Source organism: Anabrus simplex, chromosome 1 (genome assembly GCF_040414725.1).
Source record: "Anabrus simplex isolate iqAnaSimp1 chromosome 1, ASM4041472v1, whole genome shotgun sequence".
Lineage (NCBI taxonomy): Eukaryota > Metazoa > Arthropoda > Insecta > Orthoptera > Tettigoniidae > Anabrus > Anabrus simplex.
Window position 1 is genome coordinate 331,346,576 of NC_090265.1, and position 21,950 is coordinate 331,368,525.

The following is a 21,950-nucleotide window of genomic DNA, read 5'->3' on the forward strand; positions in this document are numbered from 1 at the left end:
GAACATTTCTGAATTCAAGAGTTCCAAAAGTCAAAGTAGGAAACAATGTACCACAGGAAGATAAAGTTTGGAAGGGAATTGCACAGGGTAGTATAATCGGTCCATTACTTTTCTTAATATCAAAAATAAGATTATACGCAGATGACATAATTGTTTATAGGGAAATAAATAACATTGAGGATTGTTCAGAACCATAAAGGGACGTTGACAGTATCAAACAGTGGGTTCAAGAGAATAATATGAAGGTTAATGGAGGCAAATCAACTGTTACAACATGTACAAACAAGAGCTTTAAAAGTGAATTTAATTACATTTTGGATGAGGTAATGTTCCCAAGAGATGGCAAGTACAAATACTTAGGTGTGATATTTGAAAATAATTTGTACTGGAAGGGTCATGTCGATGACATTGTTGGGAAAGCATACAGATCGTTACATGTCTTAATGGGGCTACTTAAAGGATGCACACAGAAGTAAAAGAGAAAAGTTACTTAAGTATGGTTCGTCCATTATTGGAATATGCAAACAGTGTTTTTTGGATCCTCACCTGGAATACCTAATAAAAGAAATAGCTGGCGAGCTGAAGAAAGCAGTAAGATTTGTAACAGGGGATTTCAGGAGAAAAAGTAGTGTATCAGAAATGTTGGAGAAACTTGGGTAGGAAACTTTAAGTAAGACAAGGGAGAAAACTAGAGTTATAGGATTATATAGACCCTATACAGGAGAGGAAGCATAGGAAACATGTGGAGAAGTCCGTAAGAGGCTTCAGTTGGAAAATAATTACATCAGCAGGACTGACCACAAGTATAAAATTAAAGGGGTTTTTAGCAGGAGCAATTGGGGTAAATTTTCATTCATTGGGAAGGGCATGAAGGAGTGGAACAGTTTGTCAGGGGGAGTGTTTGATCCTTTTCCAAAACCTGTACAGATATTAAAAAAAGAATAAATAGCAAAAACAAAAAAAGAAATGTTAGAGGAAATTCGACCTGTGCAGGTTATTGTAAATAAAGAATTTTTTGTGAATTGCGAATAAATTAATTCCATACCCTGGTCTATGGAGATTCGACAGCCGAATTAGGGGACTGCTTGTAGGGACGAAGTACAGTGGGGACTTCGTGGGCTCTGGGACCACTACGGTAGCTTGAAGGCCCTTCAGGAACTCTGAAAAGGGGTGGCAAAAGGTGCTCTGGTTAAGACGCAGCAGGTCGGTATGCTTATTAGGTACAAACATGTTTTGAAAAAAGAAAAAATGCAACGTAAATTTTAATCTTATAGCAGTTGTATAGTATTATTTGAAGTAATTCCACATACTGTATAAGAGTTGATTATGTTTGTAAGTGCAGAAGATATTAGGAGTAGAATTTTGTAAGTAATTTAAAAGTTATTAAGGATGAGCTTGTGTATAATTGTCAGTGTAAATTGTATAATACTGCATTTTAGGAAAATGTCTTCTTCCTTTGTTAATTTAAAATTTGGTGCTTGATAATAATGTATTTTGTGTACCATTTGCCACCGAGGTAGACACCTCATTTACAAATAAAGTGACTTCGAATTAATTTGAAGTGAAAATGGGAAACCACAGTAAACCATTCTCAGGACAGCCGATGTTGCAGTTCGAACCCACTCGTCTCCCGAATTCAGAGCCTGGCTCCATAGCCGTAGCGCGTTAACACGTGCGGCAACTCCACTTGGTGTTTCTTCAAGTGAATGCCTCTTGACATTTACAGGTTTAGAGTTTTGGTTGAAAATTATGTATCTATATATGTATTATACTTTATACATTATACTCTCGATTATCCGGGCTAATGACCGGGGTGAATGGCATGGATAATCGGAAAACGCGGATAATCCAAAAACATGTATTTATTGCAAGAAAAATGCCTTCTATAATATGTTTAAATACAGTACCATATAAAGTAGGCTCTATCACATTTATAGAGACAACTCACACACATTATTGTGCTCTGAAGAAGTCTGTGATACTTCTCTGCTTTTGGTTGTTCATCTGCTTCCTTACCTCGAGACGTATTTTGCGTGCGGCAATAATGTCACCGTATTCAAACCCCCTTTGTCCCATATAATCCAACAGGGTATCTATACACTGTAGAGCCACAGAATGAGAAACACTTCCATCACTTCCTTTTTCTTCAACCTCATTTAAACTGTCAAATTCAAATGCATTCAGTTTCAATTACAGTATTTTGAATAAGACGGGAACGTGCACGGTTAACCCGCAAACCGGAAAATCCGCGCCCGGATAATCGAGAGTATAATGAATGTATGTGTGTATGTATGTATGTATGTGTGTATGTATGTATGTATGTATGTATGTATGTATGTATGTATGTATGTATGTATGTATGTATGTATGTATGACCCAAAAACTAGTTGTATCCTCAACAGCTCTGCCATTAACTGGCATAGATGGCCTAGGCATCACTGAAGAGGCGTACCGTACTGCGGAAATGAATTTCCCGACCGAGCTCGATAGCTGCAGTCGCTTAAGTGCGGCCAGTATCCAGTAATCGTGAGATAGTGGGTTCGAGCCCCACTGTCGGCAGCCCTGAAGATGGTTTTCCGTGGTTTCCCATTTTCACACCAGGCAAATGCCGGGGCTGTACCTTAATTAAGGCCACGGTCGCTTCCTTCCACTTCCTAGGCCTTTCCTATCCCATCGTCGCCATAAGACCTATCTGTGTCGGTGCGACGTAAAGCAAATAGCAAAAAAAAAATTAATTTCCCGTTGTTTTACTCCCCAGACACATCAGTCTGCCAAGCCCACTGAAATGCCCGCACCAACCAGCCCTATGAGCAATATTTTCACGCCATTCGTAACAGGGACTGGTTACATAAGGAATGGCATTACTAGTATTGCTCGTAACCCAGTCACTTTCATATTGTCAAAGCCAAGGATAAGACTGAGGCAGGCCTATGAAATTAACAAATTGTTCTAGCCCAAAGGCGGGCACAATTCGGATTCAATGAGCCGCGTTCCAGCTCAGGAAGGTACAGAAACAGAGTGTGAGCTCTGACGGAAAGTACAGCCTAGCAGTTGCATGCACGGCTCTCAGTTACAACTAGAATTGAGTGTTTATAACATAGAGATCCGAGGTGATACCATTCGACCATGTAACAATTAATTTCTTTAAAATGTAGAAGTTACGTACAATAAAAATTAATCATCGCTGCTACTTATTGCATCCTTGAAGTTTAATACAACCGCGGTTAGCTTTCAAGCTACTCTAATGGATTTTCTTCGTCAATGCATTTCCTACAGATGTCATGCTATATAGAGCGCCGTGGCAGAGCGGTGCACGGCTGCCTCAAAGAGATTATGTCCTATAAACTATCTCATTACTGTCGCATACACGCCTCTTTTAACGTTTTGAAAACCCTTAGAATTAACTTTGCAGAGTGCAAGCATGAATGAGGAGTGCATATGGGCTAAGGTTCGAAGCCAAGCCTTGTGCGCTGTCTTCTAAGAGGGGGTAGTTTTCTTCGGATTTTCAATCACCCATATACTTCTTCACCTCAAAGGCAGAGGTACTTGAAGGAGACGAAGCTAAATGCAATATGTAACTGTTTAAAGTTCACAGTCTGTGACTTAAGAGCTGTTGTTGCGGCGCAATGAAACTGTACATCGCGACAGTGTATATAATAGGTACACAAAAATCGAGGGTCGCTACTGACTGCTGAGCCCAAGCTGGTGGGTTCGATCCCGGCTCAGTCTGGTGGTATTTGATAACTCTGCGGATCAAAATTCCGGCACCCCGGCGTCTCCGAAAACCGAGGAAGTAAAGTTAATTGAGATACCCTATTAACGTCAAAGTTACTGAAGCAATTCTGGATACGTGAAAGAATTATTATTTAACAGGATATTATTTAAAGACTAAAATGAGACACACATTCAGGATTTTTGCTTTGGCACTCCTGCCTTACGTTTACGGTTAGATTTTCTCATTTAAAAAACAGTGTATAATCTCATTAAAACACGTGTCCATAACAAGACAGTCACACTCCTTATGCACGTAATTCATTGAATCAGCTTTTATAAGCTGGGCAGTTTTCATTTTAACACGAAGTCTACTCTTCTTCTTCTTCTTCCTGATCCTTTCCCAATTGCCTGGGTATGGATTTAGCCCTTTTTTACGGCCGGATGCTTTTCTTGGCTCCTATCCTATGTGGAGGAAAGTATTCACTATTACGCGTTTCTATAGGTAATTATAATGTAAATAAAGATGTGTTTTAGACTAACGCAGAGCTAGAGAAATTAACAAGTTAAAATCCCCGACCCGCCCGGGAATCGAACACGGGCCCTTCTGAACCCTCTCAACGATATAAAGAATGAGGCTAAAGCATACATTCTTGTCGCGAAGGAAACTAAAGAAAGACGTTAATAATAATAATAATAATAATAATAATAATAATAATAATAATAATAATAATAATAATAATAATAATAATAATAATATCCATCATCGTCACAATAGGCCCATTATTAACCAATGAGCATGCCGTTGTGGCTAAAATCTACTGATTTGACACTTAATAAAACTGAAAAGTAGGTAAAATAGCTTGAAATAAAATGTACTATTGTCACTGACTGGTAATTACTGTAGCTGGCTTTACTAGGAAGCCGTAATAATCCATAGAAAGCCTCAGTATGCTTCCAAACAAAGTGTCCATGCAATATTTCCTGTGAATTAAATACCTGAGTGGATCTTAATCGTTGTGTTTTGTTTTGTTTACAGACACTCGCGTCGCGAAGTAACAGCCTCCTCAGGGTGCTACAAACGCTTTTATCGTTAATGCTTCGGACTATGAAGAATATGACACCGTTCGTGCATGTCACAGCAGAAGAGTTACTCTTCGGCTACGACGATACGCTAGTGGATTTAGCCAATAAATTCCTTCCGCGAGGCCAGAGACCTATGAAACAGATGGGACTGTTACTGATGGTAAGTAATTTAATAAGTTATTTTTTCAATAAGCAACGATGTTTTATTTATATTTTCTTTTCTTATTTGTTAGGTCCATAATTATTAATTTACATCCTGAAGTCTACCCATTTTCTGTTCAAAATACTGACACAATAAGGGCATTTTTAAATCTTGCCGTCCTAGGTCCACGTACGTCGGCCGTCCTTTACATCAGTCATAACTCGAAAGTTATTTGTTTAATGCACGTACATCCCTTACCAACTTAATAAAATCAATAAAGCAAGGCATTTGGAAGCAAAACTGCTTATATCGTGCATCGCCCTCTACTGTGACTGCGCTAATGAGCGATATGGGCCTAGTTCCCATTTTTACCACCGAGTGCTGCTTCGCTGGTATTGAAACGCGATTGTTCATTACAGCACACGGTAAGTATTTTGTATATTCCTGTTTAAATATATATCTAATCACTCGATAAACATATTTGAATCACACCTTACACTTTAATCAATTCAGTGAAGGAACGTATCCCTCCGCAGCGCAAAAACCGCACAAAATACTATAATGTTAACGGTAGCAATTACTGTAGAAAATAAATAACTTCACACACTTTTCTGTTTAAGTGTTTCGCGTTCTCACGTTCAAATCTTCCAAAGATCTCTGTTATTTAAGAATACAGGAATAGCACGCTCGCAAATAACTTCACTCAATAACTCTGAATGTCCGATTTCAGGACAACCGAAGTTAGGAAAATCACGCAACAGGATTTTTATGCACAAATGTTTGTGCTTTTAATACAAAATCATAAATAACTTTCAAAAATTCACAGTGGCAAATCAGATGGGTACTGAAGCCTGCTGTTTTAATCTCTCTTATAAATCAAGCCCATAAGCACGGTTGAGCACCTTGGTCTCGTCAAAAGAATCAAGCATCTTGTCCGGCTGCAATGTTGCTACATTTGTGCTACTGACATATATGTCGAATGATTTTTTTATTGATAACATGTATTTGACAGTGGTACCTGCATTACAATTCGTGCATATCTGTACACGAATGGTCTTTTAAATATTCTAGGGCTGTTATTACTTAAGTCGCGAAAATATCTTTCACGCACCACACATTCCTTTTCTTAAATTTAGACGGCTCGATATTTTTGCGTGTAAGAAAAAGGAACCGGTTTCACAGTTTCATTTGATTGCATCTGTTACAATTTCTGGATAAAATCACCATTTAGGGCCTATATCCTGGGAACCATAGATTTTTTAGTAAAGAATTTCTTACTTTTTTAGAATGTGCGATTGGTCGAAAGCAAGAAGAGGTATTTCACTATCAACAGAATGATAGATCTTCGGTTTAATGTCTTTTGAAGAAGACATTCTTCTTATCATGCTAACATTAGTCTTATGATCGTCACTCACAATGCGCAACACGAAAAATACCGCAAGCTTCGACTTCCTTTATTGTTCAGAGTGCTAAAGTATGTAGCTCTGTACCTACCTAAAATCTTCTTAAAGAAGAAAAACACTGCTGGTAACCTTTATTTTGTATTCACAGCAGAAACTGTAAAACGGAGAAGGTTATTGGCCAGGGTAATTCGATTTCTACTTTCGTTTGCATGACAGTCAACTGGAGTAGTTTTTATTCGCTCAACATGGAATGAAGCGTCTTTCTATTCAAAGAAGGTGTCGAATTTCTCGTCATATAACATCTGTTGTTCGGTGGACTACCAATAAACGCAATCTCTCTGCCTCATTTACGCGCTGACTTTTTGCTAAGAGGCACTCCTTCACTAAGAGTGTTATTCCAGTCTCGCAGTTTATTAGTGATGGGTTGCGACTGGAATCGCGAAGAATCGATTCCATATGCCTGGGGAATCGGGTACCCGATTCCGGAATCGATTCCGAGGAACTAGTAGCACCATCTATGATGCAGATACGTAAACACGTGCAGCACGAATGTGTTCTGTAATGTGAGTTCGTTTTGGTTTATAACCAGGTCTGTTTACAAGCCATGCCTGCTTTTATTGTAGTTTCCTGGAGTTATATACTCTAATGCGACTGTAGTTTCATCAGAAACTATGATCCTCTGTTTGAAACTATTCAAATTGTATTAAATCAAAACTTGTACGGGGATTATGACATAATATAACAATACTCTTTCTACAAAATACAATTGTACTAAGGAGACAACCTTAACTAATGTTAAGCAGTGATGAAAAAAAAAAAATAGTAATTCTGAGAGTTTCTCATAATAATATTTAGTAGTAGTATGAAATGTTCTTATTTAACTACAACTTTTCCCACACCTATGGGGTCGCGGGTGCGAACTGTATCGCGCATGTTGATTTGGCCCTGTTTTACAACTGGATGCCTTTCGTGACGCCAACCCTATGTGGAGGGATATAATCACTATTGCGTGTTCCTGCGGTGGATGGTAGTGCTGTCTGAATATGAAGAGGAAAATGTTGGGACAAACACAAACACCCAGTCCCTGGGCCAAGAGAACTAATTGGAGGCGATTAAAATCCTCCACTCTGCCGGGAATCGAACCCGGGACCCTCTGAACCGAAGGCCTCAGCGCTGAGCATTCAGCCAGTGACCCCGACAGTGGTACGGTATGTTCATTGCAAATTAAATGCAACGGAAGCCAGTATGTTAGGAAACAAGTTGTATACTTATTAAAAATGTGACTTAATTCCACATATTTTATACGTTTATACTAGCGATAATTGAAAACCGCATTAGGAAAATACAGTATGAGCATAATAACAATGCCGATTGCTACACCCAGTGTCGAAATGTGTAATGTGATTTCCAGACTACCAGGGTAAATTGTTATTTCATTATGTGGCATAATTCATTCACGACAACCAGTTACACATTTCACTGTATACAAAAGAAATAGTAAATATTACACGTTCGAATTTACTTCACTTATATACGGAAGACTCACTCTATTGAGTGCGACCGGAACACTCTCGTGACGTCATCGGGAACCGATTCCTCGCATGCGACATTGAGTGCGACCGCGGAGTCGTGGGAACCGATTGTCGCGATTCCAGGCGACATTCGCGCACATCACTACAGTTTATATCTCCTACTCAGCGTGAAAGTGTGGATTTATTCGATGTGGCAAACATATCCTTTCGATGACCTCTAATTGAAATTCGGTAAGAAATTATTTTTTCGAAGTAACATTTAGCCTTTATGACGGTGTTACTCGTTGAAAGTAAATTCATGAAACGAAATCCCATTTGTCGATCTGCTTTTCATCTTATATTAAGACACACAGCAGTAAACAGTATTATGTTCATACACATTAAAACGGTTCACGACCAAAGAAACAAACCAAATAAGCAAACACAGGCACAAATTACAATACACCAGCACTCTAGTAATGATCTGTTCTGTTCGTGAAGTTTATTTGGGCTCGTTATTTCACCCAGACACACTCTAGTAATGATCACTGAGCGTGTCTCGTCAAGCGGACTAATGCCAGCTTCTCAGCGCTCCAAGCGCCTGAACTGGTAACTGTGCCGTGTTCGCTCGTTTACATGTGTCACCGGGCGAATGCGAAGGCGTATTAGCGCAGTCATAGTAGAGGGCGATGTATCATGAAAGAAGGATTTAAAGGTCTTCCCAGATCAAGCAATGTGGAGAGATATACCTCCTGGGCAGCCAATAGCGATGACTCTATAGTTCCTGAAAGCACTGAATTCAACAACACACTAATACCAGCAAAGTGTGCAGGCATTGTACAGCCTGATGACGTTTTCTTCTTCCGCCCATACAAAAATATTGTGAAATTTACCGCGTATTATGGTATATTCCGAAAAAAAGACATTAGCATATGGCACAGAGGCCACTTCTTACGCCTTAAATCATTTCCAGTTCTCAGCAACTATATTCTATAAGATTTTCCTGGTGTATTTCAAACACTAGTTAAAGTCTAGAAAGTAAGTTACCGGTATCTCAAATGCTAAGTTTATATAATCATTAATTAAAGATGCATCCAAGTACTATTTATGGGAAATACTACTTCTTCTTAATCTGTTTACCTTCCAGGTTTTTTTTTCTTTCCCCTCGGACTCAGCGAGGGATCCCACCTCTACCATACATTGGGTCGGGGATACAACTGGGGACCAGTAACTCGCTTGCTTTGCTGAACAGGTGTCTTGTGTGTGTGGTGGGGGGGGGGAAGAGTGGAATGGCCTTAAGTTAGGTACCATCCCAGCATTTGTCTGGAGAAGTGGAAAACCATGGAAAACCACTTCAAGGATGGCTGAGGTGGGAATCTAACCCACCTCTACTCAATTGACCTCCCGAGGCTGAGTGGACCCCGTTCCAGCCCTTGTACCAAATTTCGTGGCAGAGCCGGGAATCGAACCCGGACCTCCGGGGGTGGCAGCTAATCACACTAACCACTACACCACAGAGGTGGACTACGGGGAATACTGTATATTAGCAATCATTTTGTAACAATTATTTTGGATTATTTTTAATAATGTACTGTAATATTAAAAAACTAACTGCATATATTACAATGATTCCAATAATTACAATACATTAATACTCCCTTCCCTGTTGGTGGTAATCTGTGATGGGAGAGAAGAGTATTCTGTTCTCTTCCATTATTATTATTATTATTATTATTATTATTATTATTATTATTATTATTATTATTATTTACATTTTATGGCCTTCATTGACCCACTCTAGCCAACTTTATACAAATAATTTTTTAGTTTCCTGTCAGCCCAGTACTTCTTCATTCTCTCTGATCTTATCCTTCTTTCTTCATAGGAAATCACCTTTCCTATTGTCTGTTGATTCTGATTTGCAGTCTGGTTTGTTTGTGAGTTTCTTGATTTTGTTGGTTTTGTTTCTTAGGTCTTCCACTGTAATTTCTAGTTCATCCATATTTTCCTTGATTTCTGTAATCCACTTAATGTTGCACTTACTATTCCATAATTTTTCTATTATTCTCCTGATGATCCTGTTCTCTGGTGTCCAGATTACATGTCCAAAAAATGAAATGCATTTCTTCCTGATTGAGCTCATTACTGGTTCTATTTCCTTGTAGACTGTTTCATTAGAAGCTACTCTCCAGTGTCCATCTTTTTGGTATGATTTGTTAATGCACGTTCTAATGATTCTTCTCTCTATCTTGAGTACCGTATTTTGTCTATTTGTGCAGTGTTAGTTGTTTTGAAGATGGTTTTGCTTGTGTATGTTATTTCTGGTTGAATGACTGTTTTGTAATGTTTTAATTTTGTTGCTACTGACAGGCCTTTTTTGTTGTACCGGTAGGTATTCTTGGTGACATATTGTGCTCTGGTCAGTTTATTTATTCTGTTATGCCATGCTGGCTTTTCATTGAGGTTATATGTTATGATTTCTCCCAGATATTTAAATTTATCTACAATTTTGATTTCTTGGTTACCTATAGCAGTTTTGTTTGAGTGGTGGGTCAGTAAACATGATTACTGTCTTTTCAAAAGATATTCAAAGACCAATTTTCTGTGCTATTCCCTGTAGTGATATAACTTGTTGTCTGGTTTCCTGAATATTGTTGGACAAGAGGGCAAGGTCATCGGCAAAACCTAGGCAATTTAAACTTATGTTGTCTTTGGGTCTTCCAATACGGATGTTCTTTGGGTTACTCTTGTACCATTCCCTCATTATATATTCCAAGGCACAGTTGAACAGCAGTGGTGACAAGCAATCTCCTTGTCGTAAGCCTGTTTTTATGATGAATGGCTCCGAGAATTCCCCTCTGAACTTGACTTTTGATTTAGTGTTGGTTAAGGTGAGTTCAATCAATTTGATTAATTTTGGATGGAGCCCAAAATTTCTTAATATTTTCAACATTGAAGGTCTATGGATACAGTCGTAAGCTTTTTTAAAGTCCACGAAGGTTATTGCAAGAGGTTTGTTTTGCTTCTTGTAATATGCTATGGCTAATTTTAAAGTGATGATTTGTTATGCACAGCTTCTCCAAGGTCTGAAGCCTCCTTGGTATTCACCTAATTCTTCCTCTAGTTGCTCTCTGATCCTCCTGTATAGGATTCTGGGTAAAATCTTGTATGTGCAGTCTAAGAGAGAGATACCACTGTAATTATATGGATTGCTTTTATCTCCTTTTTTGTGAATTGGGTAAATTATGGCTGTGGTCCAATATTCAGGCAACTTTTCTGTTATCCAGATTTTTGTTAGGGCCATGTGTAAGGATGTTCGAACTGTATCACTGGCATATTTCCACATTTCTGCGAAAACTTGGTCTTCTCCGCATGCCGTATAATTTTTAAACTCTTTGAGTGCTGTTTCCACCTCTTGGATTGTTGGGGGATTTATGAGTTCAGGCAGGGTTTTGATGGGCGTGTCTGTATTAATTGCTAAAAGTTCCTGGGGTTCTTCACAATTAAAAAGTTTAATGAATGCTTTTGCCATGATTTCGGCATTTTCCTTGTCATTATGTGTCGTTTTTCCATCCTCACTTTTCAGCATTAATGTGGGAGGGGCAAATTTTGTACAGGTACTTGTCTTCCAAACATTTTGTAAAAGTCTCTGGAATTGGTTTTGTGGTAGTTTTCTTCTACTGAGTTGATTATATCTTTCTGTGATTGTCTCTTGGTTTGCCTGATAATCTGTGTGAAGTTTTTCCTGATATTTTTGAGGTTTTTTGCACTTTCTTCTGTTTTGTGTTTGAAATTTTAACCATGCCTGATGTCTTTCTTCATGAATTTTGTCACATTCTGAGGTCCACCAGGCATGTCTTTTACGTGTGTTCAATGGGGCTAAATTTTCAGCTTGTTGCCTGAGAATTGGAACCAGTTCTTCTAAGTTATCTGTCAGTTTTATGTTCTGTGTGACTTCTCTATATTTATCATTCCTACTTAACTGGTGTGGATCAAAGTTCCTCTTTCATTTATTGTGTTTTGGTTTCTTTTTTAGTGGTGTGAACTTAATTTTGATTTTGACTATGTAATGATCTGAACCTATATCTACTCCTCTTAATACTTTAACATTTTAGATTTCTCTGTGGAAGGTTTTGTCCATAAATACGTAATCCGGCTGCCATTCCCCTTTTCTGCAATCTGCAATCAATTCACAGTGATATTGAGAAAACGGGAAGGTTCCAACAGCTGAAATTGGTACCAGTTATAGATTGTTGTCTACGTTACAAGAAAATACAATGAACATCTCATGATCACGACTTTTGTACTTTTTAAAAGAAAAATAAGTTTCCATCAGCCAAGTTATTGTCTCATTGCCATGATGATGTTTGTACACAGCTACATCTATTGGTATGATGTCGAACTGCATCAGGTTTCTGTTGCTTTCCACAGATATAATGAGAATTGAACTGTTTAGTGAAAAATACTCTTTCAGTGAAATGAATGAATAATATTCCTCTATTCTGGATTATTAAAGCACAGTATATCTATCTATAAGCAGACAGTAAAGCAGACTGTCTGGTGGCCACAATCGTTAAAGTATGACATTATTGTCTTAGACCGTGCTTTGAATGTTTGGGTCCCATTTGTCGAGAATATTTCTATCGTCAGAATGTTGGCTGGTAGGGTTGGAAAGGTGGTTGTATACAATTTCTAATCACTGGAAAGCGTGCCAAAAGCCTGAATTTAATTCCAAATCTGTACGCTGTGCTGTTGATGGTTATTCGTCCATCGGATGGAGATGTAACTCCTTCAGCAGACCCCTTGGTGCTATTCAACAGGAGTAGGCTCTGTGTCAGAACCGGGCTTCACCCTCTCTCTTCCTGCTATCATATATCACGTCATTCATTCCAATTTTCAATTGTCAAAGGGTGTATGAATTTTGTGTGTTAAACCAATATTTTTTAATGCAATGCTCTAAAACTCCACAAGGAAGATGAAATGAGTAAACAAGGAAAATGTGGCAAGGATAACATATGCAGTTACAGAGACACACAATTGAAGCTAAAACAATGCATTTGGAGAAAGATGAATTGAAGTTACAGGAAAGATGGAGAAATTACTCTAAATTAGCAGGGGTACGAATGTCAGAAGATGTGGAGTAAACAAGATAGGTTAATTTAATCATATAGGACGAGGCAAGCACAGCTCCTCTTCATGCTGTTTCAACTTTTGCCAGTTACTTACAATGAACAGAAAATAACTTTTTGCTAGAAATGTGATATTGCTTGGTGCAGGCTTCAGACAGTGCCTGGCAGTAATTCCTCACTTACAGAACAGGTGTTATCCAGCCAAGTTGTAAATATTTTACTTTAGTTCCCAAAATTAATTAACTTCACTGAATGGCTTCTAAACTTTGAAAACAGAGAACTTGGCCAAATGGCACTATTGAAATTCTTCAAAACAGTATTTCAAAAACTATTGTACGAGATCCACTTGGTTCTTCTTTTCACCCAAGACTGAGTACAATTTTTTCCAAAGTAGCAGTTTTTTTGCCCAAGAAATGAACAATTAACATTATCAACCAATAGGTTCTGAATAGTTTGATAGGTGACAAAATAACATACATCATCAGTGACTCCATAATGTTAACGAAGTTAATGAAACTGGTTTGTGCAATGGAACAGGATTGAATTTATGGAAGCTAGACAAAAATATCGTTCATAAAGAAATTCAGACAGAGTCGGCTTCAGGAAGAGAGTGCTTTAATCCAACAATAAATTTAGCACCAGTGTATACCATTCATTCTTAAACGGAGGTAATTTCCTCTAAATTTAGCCTTTTCTGTCACAATGATCAATAAGTCACTAGCATAAACATAAAAGTTAGGATAAATCTCCCCACTCCAGTGTTTTGGACAGTTCTATGTAGCTTTCCCAAAAGTACACAGATCCAAGATGTCGAAGTACAGCTCCAAGCTACAATTGCACTCATTATGATTTGTAACAAAATACTACAATACCTGTTTTGATTCCATTTGAATGTGGCATAAAACCTGGAAAGTGCAACTTTAATTCATAAGATATATTAATAGTCCATTTAGACTTTCCAATTACTTTATAGATATGGTAGTAATTTTGACTGTCAAAGACTGTATAATCATATGAATAAGGCAAGTTTTAAGAAACCGGTCAGTTAAGAGACTTCATGTTCAAGCCTGGCAGTGATAATGTCTGTCCTTTCTCCGCACTCACTCCAGCCAAATGAAGAAATGGTACTTCGTTTCAACTCACAAGACACATGAACTATAATTTAATATAGTTAAACAAACTATTCAGAGACATCAAAATAAAAGTCCTCGAATACTTCCAGCACTAAAAGCTGCACGCTAAATAGATAATAAATCAGAATACAATAGATTACGAAATGTTTCATGTTAGTTCAGAAGGCAGATGATCAAGATGCCCCTAGCCAAGAAATATCTTCTCTGGATTAGTTCATTAACTGAGACCAGGATTAATATGAACGAAGCCATGGTCTTGAGAAAGCAACTACTTCAGCACGACAGGATCATGGTAGCCTAAGTGATTTCCAAGGATTGCAGACAGTGTATTGTGAACCTACCTGGTTCCCTTAGTTTACTGATAGGTGAAACAGTGAGCAGAGCTTCAATATTTCAATATATAAACTTACTTATCATTTGCATTATTCTCCAAATGCAGTATTCCCAGGATGGTTATAAGTGTGCTCACCAATTCCTGCAATCTTAATTAATTTTTTGTTCCAACATGAATCCCTTTTCCTCCAATTTTCATTTCACTGTCTTGATCCAATGTTTCCATGGTTGGTCTTTTTCCTTTCACTTTGAGGCTGAAGCATTTCCTTGTAGTTCTCACATTGTCTGTTCTTACATACGGTACCCATACCACTTAAGTCTATGTTTCTTCATACCCCTAATCTATAACTGTTATAACACTTGCAATAGGAATTTTGATGCCAGCTTCCTTCTTAATCACATCATTTTCAATTTTGTCCTTACTGTCTTTTGATCCATAGTTCTGATTAGTCTTGTTTCTATTGGTTGAATTCTTCTTCTGAAGTCTGTTAGATAGAGTATATGTTTCCAAACTGTAGATGAAAGTTAGTACAAGGTAAGAGTGATAAATAATTTTACCTTTCTGGGGTATTTTGCAGACCCAGAATAGGGTTCTGACTTTATTATAAAAGTTAATGCTAGATGCTTTCTGAGTCTTGTTGAGTACTTCCTGCTAGACTATCTTGTCTTTTGAGATTAACCTTCTGAGGTACTTGAAGTTGGAAGCTGATTTTAATTTGGTTCCCTCCAAAGAGGTGTTTGCATTTATTCCTAGGCATTTATACAGTCATCATTTTGCTCTTTTTCATTTCAAATTCTTTAAACTTGTTGTTACAAAGAGTTAGTACAGTAAACACTCGATTCAACGTTTTTCAGATTTAATGCACATAATTCAACAAATAAATACAGATAATGAAAATAACTTTAAAAGGAATTCAGCAGCAGCTTAGCGTTGTCCCACTCGAGCAGGGTCAACTTTTAGAATCCTTGATCACCATATTGCTTGGTTGAACTATGATAGCTCGTAAACTACTTGTACTAGAATCCTGATCATCATCATCATCATCATCATCATCATAGGTTGTTCTGCCATCCGGCAGGTCCAATCATGGCTGTGACCTCTGTATCTCTCATCATGAACAAAACACCATTTACATTCTGATTTACTCTAGTTTTATCTTGTTATTGTCAATAAGCATTGTTCCATTCTAATAATTATCAAAATTTGTGTATGGCTACAATTATGAGTTTTATTATTATTATTATTATATCAGCACTGTCAAAATGGCTTTGATATTTTATAATGATTATAATACAATTATGAGCCCTTGTCTACACTTAATTTCTGTGAAAACACAACATCCATTTCAGAAATATTTCAGGTGCAATTTCAGGTGATTCACCCTTTATATACACATATGTCCTCTACACTTTTGGATGAATGCACTTCCTGTCTTGTTCCTTGCCACAAACTAAGATATTAATTCATTGGTAGATTTAATATTTCTGCAGCCGTCTGGACAATTATAGCATGCACCCACAAAAAAGAATAATAGTCATTTACTTGACATAACTACAGAATGTGGTACACCATAAAAGTAATATTTCAAATGACACAAAACCAGAATATTCAAAGCAGAAATCTTTTAAAAATGAAAATAAATTTATCATTGATATTTTCTTCTCGCTTGACGACAACAACAAACTCATTCATCAAATTTTCATAGTTCTTGTTTTTAATTTGCTAGTAAATGTTATACAAGTCTCTCCTCTTTAGATCTGTGGCAGACTTAAATTCTGCTGCCCATAGGCACCAATAATTTGCTCCCACCTCCCCCGGTCAGAACTCTTTTTAATATGTACTCAACCACTACCTTCCTCAATGAAAGTTGAATTAAAAACAGGCTTATGAATGCTGTATCATTATTAAATTGAATTAAATTAGGTAATTACAGGTTAGAAAGATCAGTATGAAGATAAAGTGCAAATTTTAGAGGACAAACTGGGACAAATGTTAATTTATAGGAAGAAGAATTACAGTTGAAATAATGTACCAATAATTTTAATTTCAATAAATTTTCTCTGAAATAATTTAAGAAAAGACTGGATAAACAGCAGTTTTTACATTGTGAGAATCTAGCATGTCACACACCACATAGAACATTTCTTCTGCTTCATGACCAGTATGGGAATGAATTAAATTTAAAAATCATTCAACAATGCAACAGTATCCTTCAGCATATATCAACATCAACATTATTATCTATTATTAGTGAGTAATACACTATTTAGCTGTTTGTATTTCAGAAATGACTAGTTTTTCACCTGCATGTCATGAAATCTTCAATGATACATATGAAGTGTTGCCACCCTACCTGCATGTCCACACTTCATGATATGGCTTGCAAGAAACAACTCAAATTAAATGCTGCTGTTACATCACTTCAAGTATCATATAGTTGCCATTATGACTGCTAACAATTTTTTCTTCACGTCCTCATAACAGCAAATCTCTGAAAGCTAGAGTTTTAACTACTACCTCTACACAGTGAAGAACCCTGCTCCTTTCCTGTCCCAATTTTTTGCCTATTCTGCCAGCTATTCATCCTTTTTTTAGAGTGGTTACAAAATTGCTAACGGCCGTAGCTGTGTTGAAACACCGGATCCCGTGAGATCTCCGAAGTTAAGCAACATTGGGTGTGGTCAGGAGTTGGATGGGTTGACGCGCTGTTGGTGGGGGGTAAGGGAATGGAGGAGCGGAAAGGAGCTGGCCACCCTACCGCACGTAAACTCCGGCTCAGGAACACCTCTGCGGAGGTTTGGACCTGCCTTTGGGCAGAATAACCCTTACCTACCTTACAAAATTCTTACCAGTGTGTACAATTTTCATGTTGCTCAGACAAAATTTTGACTTATGATAAGTACTCTTTCATATAACTGCATGGTCATTGTATGTTCTCTTTGATTTAGTTATATCTGCATTTATATTCTGTTGAAAACCCCTGCATAGCCACAAAGTAACATTCAGTTCAATTAAATTGTCTATTTAGTGGGATCACTGTTAGAACACTGAATACCTGATCTGGTTCCTCGGTTCACAATTTTACCATCACTGCCACCACTCAACTATTGCAATGAATACTTACATTGACATTATGGGGATCAAGAGGATATTTAACACAGCAGAATTGTTGCATGCTAGGGAATGTGAGAAATCTTCACTGTGGGTAGATTTGGACTAAACTAACTACCCTCTTCAGTCACTCAGATTGAAGCAGAGGCACACTAATTAAATAACACAGCTCCAAACTTTCTTCCTAGTCCAGAGCCACTGATGTCACATTATGGTGCTAAAGAAGTAGTCCGTTACAATGTTGCCAATAATATTGCTTTTAAATTGAATTAGTAGCAAGTTACTCTAAAATGACCTTAAATCTCCACCTTCCCACTAATATTTTTGTAATCATCATCATCATCATTTCCCTTTATCCAGCTGTAGTCGGGTAGGGGCAAATATGGTTCCTCTCCACTTTCTTTGGTCTTTCCACCACTCCTCCTCCAACACTGTGTCCCAGTCCAGGTTTCTTTCTAATAATAATAATGTTATTTGTTTTACGTCCCACTAACTACTTTTTAAGGTCTTCGGAGATGCCGAGGTGCCGGAATTTAGTCCCGCAGGAGTTCTTTTACGTGCCCGTAAATCTACCGACACGGGGCTGTCGTATTTGAGCACCTTCAAATACCACCGGACTGAGCCAGGATCGAACCTGCCAAGTTGGGGTTAGAAGGCCAGCGCCTTAACCGTCTGAGCCACTCAGCCCGGCAGGTTTCTTTCTATAACGCTGCGTTGGATGGTATCCTTCCATCTCAATCGTGGTCATCCACGGCCTCTCCTTCCTTGGATTTGCATTTCCATCACCTTTTTTGGCATTCTTTCGTCGCTCATTCGCTTTATGTGCCCAAACCATCTTAGTCGGCTCTTCTCTATTCTATCATTCATTTTTTCCACTCCAATTTCTTCCCGGATTTTCTCATTCCTTATTTTGTCTCTTCTACTCTTCTGTATCATACTCCTCAAGAATTTCATCTCGGCTGCCTGTATTCGACTCTCATCCTTCTTTGTCATTGTCCAAGTTTCTGCTCCGTAAGTTGTTATGGGTAAGTAATACATCTTGTACATAGTATCCTTTGCTTCCATTGACACATCTTTGTCCCATAACATATTTCTTACACTATGATAGAAACAACTTTTTGTAAATGTTCATATAATAAGAATATGCATTTCACGTTTTGATATTAATTAGTAAATAATAGTTATCATATTTTCAAGAGGAAGAATTTATTGTTAAAAAAAATTGCCACCGCTAAATATTTGCCATAGGAGGCAGCTACTTATTTTGTCTGTGCATAAATTCATTCTTGCTTTAGATATTACTAGCTGATGTACCCGTACTTCGCTATGGGATTCTCAGAAAGACTGACTTTGTGGTTTTCCTAACTGAAGTAAACATAGGTCATTACAAAAACATCAGTAGGAATGTAGCGATTAAAAGCAATGTTATCATATAAAATACTCGACCAAATGAAAAACCGCACATTTTCTCCCTTTCAACGAACAGTACTACAGTGCCGATCTAACAGTCCAAAGTTCCAGAGCTGGAATGACCAGGCCGCAGACTGCCGTGAATACTCCTGTGTCATAATTCTGTTAAATATGCACACTGCTCATTCCAATCAGTGCCTCAGAGTAGAAACTGAATAGCTCGAGTGCTATGGTGAACCAATGTGTTACGTACCAGTAGTATGAGAATTTATGAACCAAAGGAATGCCATGGTACAGAAGAAAGTTATCTAACTCCTCAGCTACTTCCCGTCAATATTCAGGCAAGGTGTTACATTCGGTACGATCAGGCGAGTTGGCATGTGCATAGGGGCGCTCAGCTGTGAGCTTGCATCCAGGAGATAGTGAATTCGAACCCCACTGTCGGCAGCGCTGAAGATGGTATTCCGTGGTTTCCCACTTTCACACCAGGAAAATGCTGGGACTGTACCTTAATGAAGGCTAAGGCCGCTTTCTTCACACTCATAGCCCTTTGCTATCCCATCGTCGCCATAAGACCCATCTGTTTCGGTGCGACATAAAGCAAATTTTTTTTAAAAATATACGGTACGCAGCAGTAATCCTATCTATCGGAGATGAGTGGTAACAGAAGACACAAAGCACATCACAACAAACAACGGTCAATGCAATGTTCTTGTTGATCAATTCTATGAGCTTTCTATATTGTAGGCCTTCACATTTAGTTTTCTTTCGACTCTGTGATATTAGGGCGCCTTATAAAATTATTTATAGCGTAGACTGTAGTTCATTATTCTCCAACTTTACATACCGATTTTCATTAAATTCTGTTTACCAATCTTCTTGTGACTCGGCGCTGATATAGACTTGTAAGAAAAATCCAAATTCATTAATATCTCTGTGATCATAGCCGGTACGGTAACAATGTGTAAGACAAAAATGATCGGAAATTTAATACTATATAACTTTAGTTATGTAGTGTTTATCGATATGACCACTAACAACATAAATATTTGAGAATTAAATGTTTGGCTTTCCCCTACACTACCATTTCACTCAGTGTGAAAAACATTCTTTATAGCCTAAATTATAGCAACTTACTCCCCGACTTTGCATACCGATTTTCATTAAGATAGGACCACTAATAACATAAATATTTGAGAATTAAATTTTAGGCCTTCCCCTAAACTACCATTTCACTCAGCGTGAATAAAATTATTTATGGCCTAGATTGTAGTGACTTATTCCCCGACTTTGCATACCGATTTTCATTAAATTTTCTCCAGCCGTTTTCTCGTGATGCGTGGACGGACGGACGGACGGACGGACGGACGGACGGACGGACGGACGGACGGACGGACGGACGGACATTATGACAAGTTAAGAAATGCATTTCCTTGTTACTGTGCACATGACTGATACAGAAATACCATCCTTTTAAAATTCTGAGCAATGTACAGACAAAACTCTTATTTTATATATATTGATGGATTAATAAGTAAAGGGACATAGACATACCATTTGGAAGTAGCGATATCCCAAGAAACAAAACTATCATATCAAAGGGGTGAATGACTGGTATTTAATGTACCGGTATGTTTCTTATCTGATATGTTATTCTAAGAATAAATAGCAAAAATTTAAGGCAATAACTTGTAATTGTAGGTAATATTATTCAAAACGTACAAAAATATTATTGTAGGTTTTAACAAAAATTAGTATTAGCCAAAATAATCTGCTGCTCCTTGGCACATGCCTAGTGAGCCTATATTATAAATCAGCCTCTACATGAATGCTAATGTTTAATATTATTGTTTGCAGAGAAATGGTACTTTGAATGAAGTGTCCACCATTTTCACTGGTCATACAAGCATGACAGAATTTGGCTATATAAGTCGTCTGAACGGGATGGATCACCTGCCATTTTGGGAGAGAGCACCATGCAATGATATCAGAGCGTCAGAAGGATCCTTCTTTCCACCTCGACGATATACCAACAAGGATATAGTGCATGTGTATGACAAGGATCTCTGCCGAATCATGCCCTTGGAGCTCCGCTACACAACCAGCAAAGATGGAGTAGAAGTTGATTACTACACTCCTCCAGAAAATATCTTTGACCTGCCTGCTGTCAACCCTGACAATGAATGCTTCTGTCCTCATTCAGATGGAAAGTGTCCAGCAAAGGGTCTGCAGAACATAGCGCCCTGCCAGTTTGGTAAGCTCTCAGCACTACTAATATATAGGCTACTAATATTGTAAAGAGAGAGAGTTTGTGAGTTTATGTGTATGTGGAAGCTAATCTCAGTATCCACTCAACTGGTTTTAGTAATTATTTTACCATTAGGAAGCATTTGCAATTTCTGCCTAACTCTAAATAGTTTTGCATGCTTTAACTGACAAACACCAAAGGAATGAGTAAACTGTAAGTTCTATCAAAAAGGGAGTTAAATACAAAATTATAATTAAATTTCCTATAAAAGTATACCAGTACAGTATATTTCCTTCATAGTTCTGATAGTTTGACAGAAAATTGCACTTTTACATGTTCAAGGAACATTTCGAAAATGCGACCCATGGCATTCATACATCAAGTGCAGTACAGGGAAAAATATAGTTCTTTGTGTCCATTAGTGGTGCAAGTTCAACAATCCTACTTTTTCACCCGTCAAGAGAAAGTTTGTTGAAGGGGAAGATGAGGGCAATGAAATGAATTGTAGACCCAAGTCAAAGGAAATGTATGTCTGTGATCCTTCAAAGATAATATGTACATTGTCTAATCAGTTGGAGGTATGGATTTTGGAACAAGTAAGGTTTCCTATCTATGGCCTTGGACACATTAGCTGATGAGAGGCAGAAGAGAGAGAGAGAGAGAGATGAAATTTGGCAGAGATGTTAATCAGAGGTAAGTTTTTATTGGACTGTTCACTGTTGTTACCAACAG

General features: G+C 37.8%; 1 protein-coding gene across 1 annotated transcript in view; it reads left to right on the top strand.

The window, feature by feature from the left end:
- The window catches only part of dsb (debris buster), a 455,386-nt gene that overhangs the window by 411,657 nt on the left and 21,779 nt on the right, over window positions 1-21,950 (top strand). The window contains exons 6-7 of the mRNA XM_067134853.2: window positions 4,751-4,957; window positions 20,828-21,224. Coding sequence (XP_066990954.2) covers window positions 4,751-4,957; window positions 20,828-21,224 — 604 coding nt within the window. The remainder of the gene's footprint in view (window positions 1-4,750; window positions 4,958-20,827; window positions 21,225-21,950) is intronic.